At 36.4% G+C, this 7,799-nt stretch overlaps 1 protein-coding gene across 1 annotated transcript; it reads left to right on the top strand.

The window, feature by feature from the left end:
• Nucleotides 1-539: 539 nt before the first annotated feature.
• LOC145217466 (MKI67 FHA domain-interacting nucleolar phosphoprotein-like) lies at nucleotides 540-6,334 on the top strand. The gene is made up of 7 exons (XM_080084737.1): nucleotides 540-1,985; nucleotides 2,434-2,580; nucleotides 3,644-3,752; nucleotides 4,310-4,437; nucleotides 4,714-4,803; nucleotides 5,005-5,056; nucleotides 5,868-6,334. Exons 1-7 carry the CDS (start codon nucleotides 1,755-1,757, stop codon nucleotides 6,299-6,301), a joined length of 1,191 nt encoding a protein of 396 aa, XP_079940863.1. The 5' UTR covers nucleotides 540-1,754; the 3' UTR covers nucleotides 6,302-6,334.
• The last annotated feature ends 1,465 nt before the right edge of the window (nucleotides 6,335-7,799 follow it).

Raw genomic sequence — 7,799 nt, 5'->3', positions numbered from 1 at the left:
AATTTTTTCTTAAATTCACCTAATTTCATGTCATTCCTTCATTTAGGGCTAAACATCAGCAAAACTTCTGTTTAATAATATTTAATCGACGTTTTGATAACAGCCATAGTCTTACGCCTTTGTAATAATTAAAACGGCTTTAAAATTGTTATATTGGTTTGAAAATCATTCTAGTTTTACAACTGTTCGTTTGGTGATGTATATTGGGCTACTCTAAAATATATCTGAGTCAGATTTGTAAAAACAATAACATCAGAATTCAACATTTAGGTAAGAATATTATACCCAAGATTTAAAAAGCCTAAAAAGTAATTACAATTAACTTTTTGGGCTAATATTTCTTACAAGCTTACGACATGTGGTGTTTAGTAGGCTACCTTCCCAAAGAAATTAAGCCCAAAGGGTATCTGAGATTGATTTACAATTTTACTGTAATTACGAACTCTAAACGTTTCACCTATCAACAGTTTCAAAAGTTTTATCGGTAAATAGCGCATTGATATGTTTGCAAGTTATGACTTAAATCCAGTAAGACTAAGTATTGCTCATCCAGCAGTTTTATTGTAAACAATCGACGTTTCGACGTCCTATACAAGACGCCTTCATCAGGATAATGACATAACTTGCAGGACAAATTTCTTTTAAAGCGACAAAATGCAAACCACACACATGTAAAACAGCGATAACAAGATCACGCGGCTGCAAACTCGCACCACCGTAGCGATAAAACAAGCTCAGTGGTGTAAAAGCGACCGATAATTTATCGGCATTAGAACATCTGTTTTAACGTTCATTGTGTTGGCGCGTGAATGGATGTTCCAAGACTCTAGGAAACTTCGCTTGTGAAAATCAGTTTCCTTCACCAACACTTGAGCAGCAGAAAAGTTAATGCTGTGATGGTGAGTGGTTGCATGGTTTGCCAACGCTGATTTCTTCGCATCCTTCTTGCCCACATCCCTTTCGTGCTCCTTCCGGCGCGTATTTAGACTTCTACCAGTCTCACCGATGTATATTTCGTCACACTCCCCGCACGGTATAGCATACACCACACCCCTAGTTGCAGTAGCATCTAGAGGATCTTTTGGGTGCGACAGCATCTGACGTAGGGTGTTTGCTGGTTTGACCCCAACCGATACTCCGAAATCGGTCAACATACGACGGATTATGTCTGTTAATCTTGGTATGTAAGGTAAGGTGACGAAGGCACGTTCTTTGTACTGGATTTCTTTCCGTGAAATCTTTTTGTGATCACGGAGAATCCAGTTCGGGTAGCCATTTAACCGCAGGGCCTCATGTACCCTGTGCAACATGTCGCTTTTACACCACTGAGCTTGTTTTATCGCTACGGTGGTGCGAGTTTGCAGCCGCGTGATCTTGTTATCGCTGTTTTACATGTGTGTGGTTTGCATTTTGTCGCTTTAAAAGAAATTTGTCCTGCAAGTTATGTCATTATCCTGATGAAGGCGTCTTGTATAGGACGTCGAAACGTCGATTGTTTACAATAAAACTGCTGGATGAGCAATACTTAGTCATACATTATGCCTGGCAGCAATAGCTTATTTCATTAAATCCAGTAAGTTAAAAAACGTGGTTCTCAAGCGGGTCACCCTTTATTACAGACACCTATGAATGTGCACATGATAAAAAAAACTAATTTGTAATTTTTGAGCATTGCGAAACGCAAAGTTCTTTATTTAAAATTTCTTGAAGCTAAAAGAAAATACGTTTCAAACATCCTAAAACATATCATAGAAATGTTACATTTGCACGTGTGCACTTCGCTCATTGGACGAATTTTGGCAGCGTGGAATTTTGCGTCGTGGTTTTTAGTTTATTTGGATTTTCTGATTGAAAAGATATTTGACAAAAACAGAAAAATGACCGAAGCAAAAGGATTAAAAGGAAAAAAGAATTTGGAATTTATAGCTTTGGATCAAACCCAGCAAGATGCCTTGTCAAAAAAGATGAAAAAAATTAAGAAAAAAGTAAAAAAAAAACTAAACATTTTATTTTGACTGCAGAAAACGATTCAATTGATTGGAATACATTTTTAACAATACATTAAATTTAGGCTAAAGTGTATTTAATCTACCATAAAAACATTCTGTTACCAAACTGCAGAAATTTTTAATCTAGTTTGTAAATAAAATCAATACAGATGAAGATATTAGTTCCAAAATCTTGTCGGGAACTTCCATGTTCTGCACCTTTTGTGGTGTGATATCATTTTAATCTGCATTACAAAATTGCTATATTATTACTATTTGACTGATACGGTCTGGTGCACTATGATTTATATCGTTAAGTGTGCCGTGATTGCTGGTCTGCATTGTGGCTTCAGGGCTGATCCCAGTTATGAATGTATTCATCCTAGTTAATAGTATTTTATTTGGAATGCTTAACTTTCACTAAACTTGTGTCTTATTGTCTCAGAAAAAAGAACCAGATGTTTTTGATTCAAATGAGCGGGGTGTAATTTTCATTAAGCGATTACCGCATGGATTTTTTGAGCCGCAACTGAGACGATATTTTGAACAGTTCGGGACCGTCACAAGGCTGCGACTTTCAAGAAGCAAAAGAGTAAGTTTTCTATGTTTGTTAAAATATTCGGACAGCAGTCACATACAGTGGATTGTGCTGTATGCCGTTCCGTTTTTTAAAACTGGTTTGTACTTTACTAAAACAAAAATGCCTGTGGTGTTAGCAGAGTCATTGTGTTAATGTGATGTGCTGACAAAACAGTTTTCACCAGAAATGTGCTAAAGCAAAAACTATTACCTTTACCATTTAAACCATTGTAGTGAAACTTTTGCTGGTTAATTTGTGGCAATCAAACTCAAATTTTATGTAAAACACGAGTTGTTCAACCATTGTTACATGGTAAACCCTTCATTGGCCTTATGGACACTAAATGACACAGCGGGACCCCAAAGTTTGAACCAATCAAATTGACGGTGAGGCTCTCCAGTTTGCAAAAATCTCCCTAGTTCATAAAAATCGGACAATTTTTGTGTTTTTACACTATACCCACAGTAATATTTTGGTCACAAATGGGCTCCAAAAGGCTCTATTGCATAACAGTGGGTTGGACAACTTGTGTTTTTTACAGAATTTGATATATCCAATTTTGTTACTGTAATTTGTTACTGTAGTAAATAAATAATAAGTTACAGCGGTAAATGTACAACGCCCATGTATTAAACAAATTTGTAGCAGCGTGACTGTAGTTTTTAGGAATGTGCCAAAACTGCAAAGGTTCTGTTTGGTAGAGCACGCTCGGTGTATTATGACGTCACAAAAAATCCCCTTTCTACGTTTTAGCTCTACTAGGCCTGTTACGTCACCGGCGATGTTTTGTTAAGCTGTACATGCCCATAAAGTACGCGTTTTTCCACCATCTAGTGCATTTGAATCATTCGTTTTTGTTCATAGACACCCTTTAGAACACTAGTTACGTATGTTAGCTGGTCATGAATATGCAAATTTAACGCTCGGGTCAGTTTGTGCAACTGCTCAGCCGAGCACCGAGCATTAAAACAGCAGTGCTCGGTACCGAGTACTTGGGTTCTGGCTGGGCTCAGCCCATTCCTACTAGTTTTCTTTACCACACAAAAGTAATAACCTTACTTTGTTTCCGGTACAGACTGGTAGATCAAAATGTTATGCCTACATTGAATTTGAATGCAAGGCAGTTGCAAAAGTTGCTGCAGAAACCATGAACAACTATCTTATGTTTGAACACATCCTGAAGTGTAAGTGTTGTTGTTTTTATTATTGGCATGTTGCCATAAACCTTATTTAAGCTATTGCTGCCAGGAATAATATCAAGTTTATAGAGCTTTGCTGGCCAATGTATTTTTATTCTGATGTTTCGACGTCCTATACAGGTCGCGGTAAATAACACTGAATGTGCCTAGTACAGTGCACGATAAACTTGCCATAACCTTGTTGAGATCAGTTAAGTCTTATCTTTTACAATACCTTCAGAAATATTTTGTAAAATTGATTTTTGAAAAAGTGTACAAATAAAATGTATGAATATCTTGTATGCAGTAGGAGAATGCATTTAGTTTTGTTTTTGTTTTTATGATGACCTGATTGTTACAAAAAGTTTTGGTTGCTATGCTTTATTGCAAAGAATAAAACTTATAAACATTAATTGTTGCATTTTATTGCTATACAATTGCCAGAAGAGCTCTAAAAACTTGATATTATGCCTGACAGCAATAGCTTATATGTTTTAGCCATTTAGTTCCAGGTAATACAGACACGGACACATTGCCATAATCTAGTTTATTTTTGCTTTTAGGCGAGCTGCTTTCCGAGAGTGATCTACACCCCGAAACTTTCAAAGGTTGTGATCGAGTATTTTACAAACCCTGCACAAGAAAGAGAGCTATCATTGCATACAACACGCCAAACATGGACCCAAAAAATGTGAGGAAAACTAAATAAAACTAAAAAAACTGCTTTTTTGTAACAACTACTGTGGTTGACTGCGGCACGAAGCTCGTTAGGAAACCCGCTTTAAGCTTGCAAAGTCGTGCATGTAACAAGCTCTATGGTGGCTGCACGAAGCTCATTAGGAAACCGACTTTAAGCTTGCAAAGTCGTGCATGTAACAAGTGCTATGCCAAGTATTACTTGCCACAAATTTGCGTGATCAACTTGATTTTTTGATTGATGTACTGATAGTTTCAACTTACAATGCAGGTTCACAAACGAGAATTAAGAAAAAAGAAGTCTCTCAACAAACTGAAAAATAAACTACACAATTTGGGAGTTGACCTTGACTTTTCAAATGTAAGTTACTTAAGAATATTTCCCCTGAAAAATATTCTGGGCCAGCTCGGTCTCTAAGATGACGCAGTGGTTAGTGTAACCGCCTTAAAATCGTAAGGTTGGTGGTTCTAACCCCAACCCAGCCTCTAAAACCGTCCAGTGCTGTACCTCTATTTTTTAAGTTTTACGTTTTTGTCAAATTTTTCCAATTTTGTTTTATAGTTTGGAGTCAAGAAAGATTGGGTAGCACCAAAACGAAAACTTGCAAAAACAGGTAAAATATTTAAATTAAAACAAATAAATTGCAATATTTACATTATGTTGTATTGTTGTTCTGTTACTAGTACAACAAATTTAGTCACACTTCGTTTGTGGCATGCTGCCAACTGAAAAACGTGGCATGCTGCCAACTAACGAATGAATATTATTTCAAATAATACAGCCAGTGAAAGTTGGTGTGTGTAAAACTAAAAATGTTTCATTTGCATCCCCTGGATAATTTCAAACTTTCCTATAAAGTTAAGTATGAATGAAATGAATCAGCCAGACACCAAGTATTCTATATTTTTCTAGCCTACTCCTTGCCATATGTGAAAATGTTTGGTGACCAGCTGATTCTGTATAAGGCCTGGCGTTCTGTGATTTCTTAGTATTTTTTGGCGAATTTTTAAAACAAAAATTTTGTGAAAGTGCTAGGCTATTTAAAGCTACTTGCACCATAACTTACGTCAGCCGCACATTTAGCTAATTTTCGATAGGTGGCACAGAAGCTGAATTATTTATTTAGCGGCTAAATAGGGGTAACGTTGGGAAGTAAGTTTTTGAAAATTTTACATTAGGAATAAATTTTTGGGTTATATTCATTTAAATTTAATTATAATACCTAACCACAACCATAATAGCCGTCAGCATATTTTGAGATATACCGTTTTCAATAGGATCTGTGCTCATTGCGCCACCTATCGAAAATTAGATAAATGTGCAGCTGACGTGAGTTAATGTTTTATTTAATTTTTCTAAAAATAATTCCTGCATAACTGCTAATTCAAAAACCTGTGCTCTTTACGCCACCTATTGTATTTTAGGTGAAAAAACTCTTAACAAAACTGAACCGCTAGATGTCAGCACAGAGATGCTTGTCGATCTTGATGATGACGAAATCAAGTTTAAAACCCCGCCAAAATCGGCCAAGGTCAGAACAAGGTCAGTGCATTTGTCCAAGAGAGACCAGTCGGCCAATCACCATGGAGACCAAGCTAAGTCCACCAATCAAAATAAAGAAACTGAAGTTTCAACCAATGAAAAGAAAGAAGAAAAATCTTTAACCAATCACGTCAAAGTAAAAGGAGTATCAACTAATCAGATTAAAGAGGAATCCATTTCGACCAATCAGAGCGGGTTATTGGGTGCAACGCCTAAACGTAAAAGAAAAATTGAAAGTGTTTCAAAATCAGTAAAAAAATCGTCTAGAAAATCTCTACTTGAAAAAAGACGGGCTCTAATGAATAAAACTTTGTAAATTTTGCTGCAATAAACATAAAAAATACGAGAAGATTGTTTTTTTTGTAAATATTAGTGCTTTTTTGGAACTTTTATCGGACGTAGAAAAAGCCCTGAAGGGTTTTTCAAAAGTGAGTTAGGTTAAATTGTAATAGAGCTCTATTCACTGTTTGTTAAGAAGTAACAAACAAATCTAAGTTTTGTGGTACCCTCTCTGAAAGTGATATCAATATCCAAGGTTGCTATACCGTCCTTATTTCTAAGAAATGTCCTTATTTTTGGCCTGAATCCTTATTTTGTCTTATTTTCAACACTTACTATAGTCAAATCCCTATTACAAGTAAAAGTAAACCTAGACCTGTCGTGAGATGCACGAAGTATTTTCTATGAACAAGGAGTTGCTGCAACAGATTGTTTCTGGCAAAATATATGGCATGTGATCAGTGGTGGGACTCGAGCTTTTGTCAGCCAGTTCTATCACAAAAGTCATATTTTCACCCGGTTCTATCACAAAAGTCATATTTTTCAGCCGGTTCTATCACACAAGTCATATTTTTCAGCCGGTTCTGTTACAAAAAGTCCATTGACAGTAACAAATAATGCTAACCGGCTCGCTGATCTCATAAAATTTCGTGAGACGGTTCTGTAGAACCGGTGCGAACCGGTTGAATCCCACCGCTGAATGTGGTATGTTATGGCTCGAAAAATGTAAAGATTTATTCAAACGTTTCGTGAGAAATGTAATTTTTCAGTTGTCCTTTTTATCCATGTCGATGGCAACCCTGGCAATATCTAATTTAGACTGAAAACCTTTAGTCGTTGATAGGCACTAATCACATAATTGTTACCAGAGTAATTATTATGTGGCTAGTCACCACAACTACCATGACAGATGCGAATAAAATATTAATGTTCCCTTTCACAAACCCGAGTCTAACCACGTATTTGTTGCCTAGGTCGCAAATCCGAACACACAATCCATGAATAATTAATTCAATTATGCGCTTTGTGTTAAAAATAGCTACCAGGTGCCGGTAGGTTGTGAAAAAGTTGCGGTTTTCTTTAACCCAGCGCCACGATATTTAACACAGTTATACGTTGTTGGTGAACGGTAGGTGAAACTGTGTTAGGCAAAGCTTAGCATTAACCAGTGGTTCCCAACCGGGGAGGAATTTACTTTAATTTTTACATGTGGTTTGTAACTAGACACTTAGCTTTGAAAATATAACCTGTGAAGTTGACAAAAAAAGAAATTTTAAACGAACGTTGTATGGTTTAGCATCTACTATATGTAGTCTATTAGGGAGGAATAAAAGTGATTTAAAATGTTAGGTAAGGAATTTGTCGAAAAAGGTTGGGAACCATTGCTTCAAGCAGTGGCTATAGTAAAGTTTTATTGAACAATAATGATATATAGAGGGAAGTAGAGTTTATTTCGCTTGGTGAAAGAAAACATAGCGACACAATTGCACTAAAACAATCACCAAGCCGGAAATAGCTGCGCAACGTTAAGACGT

This window comes from Phallusia mammillata, chromosome 3, assembly GCF_965637545.1.
Source record: "Phallusia mammillata chromosome 3, kaPhaMamm4.hap1.1, whole genome shotgun sequence".
Classification (NCBI taxonomy): Eukaryota; Metazoa; Chordata; class Ascidiacea; order Phlebobranchia; family Ascidiidae; genus Phallusia; species Phallusia mammillata.
This window is presented reverse-complemented; position numbering and strand designations above follow the sequence as displayed.

Coding starts and splice junctions, on each gene's coding strand:
- LOC145217466 (XM_080084737.1), top strand. CDS start 1,755: ATGTTACATTTGCACGTGTGCACTTCGCTCATTGGACGAATTTTGGCA. Junction 3,753..4,309: donor GTTTGAACACATCCTGAAGT/GTAAGTGTTGTT, acceptor TTTTGCTTTTAG/GCGAGCTGCTTTCCGAGAGT. Junction 5,057..5,867: donor ACGAAAACTTGCAAAAACAG/GTAAAATATTTA, acceptor ATTGTATTTTAG/GTGAAAAAACTCTTAACAAA.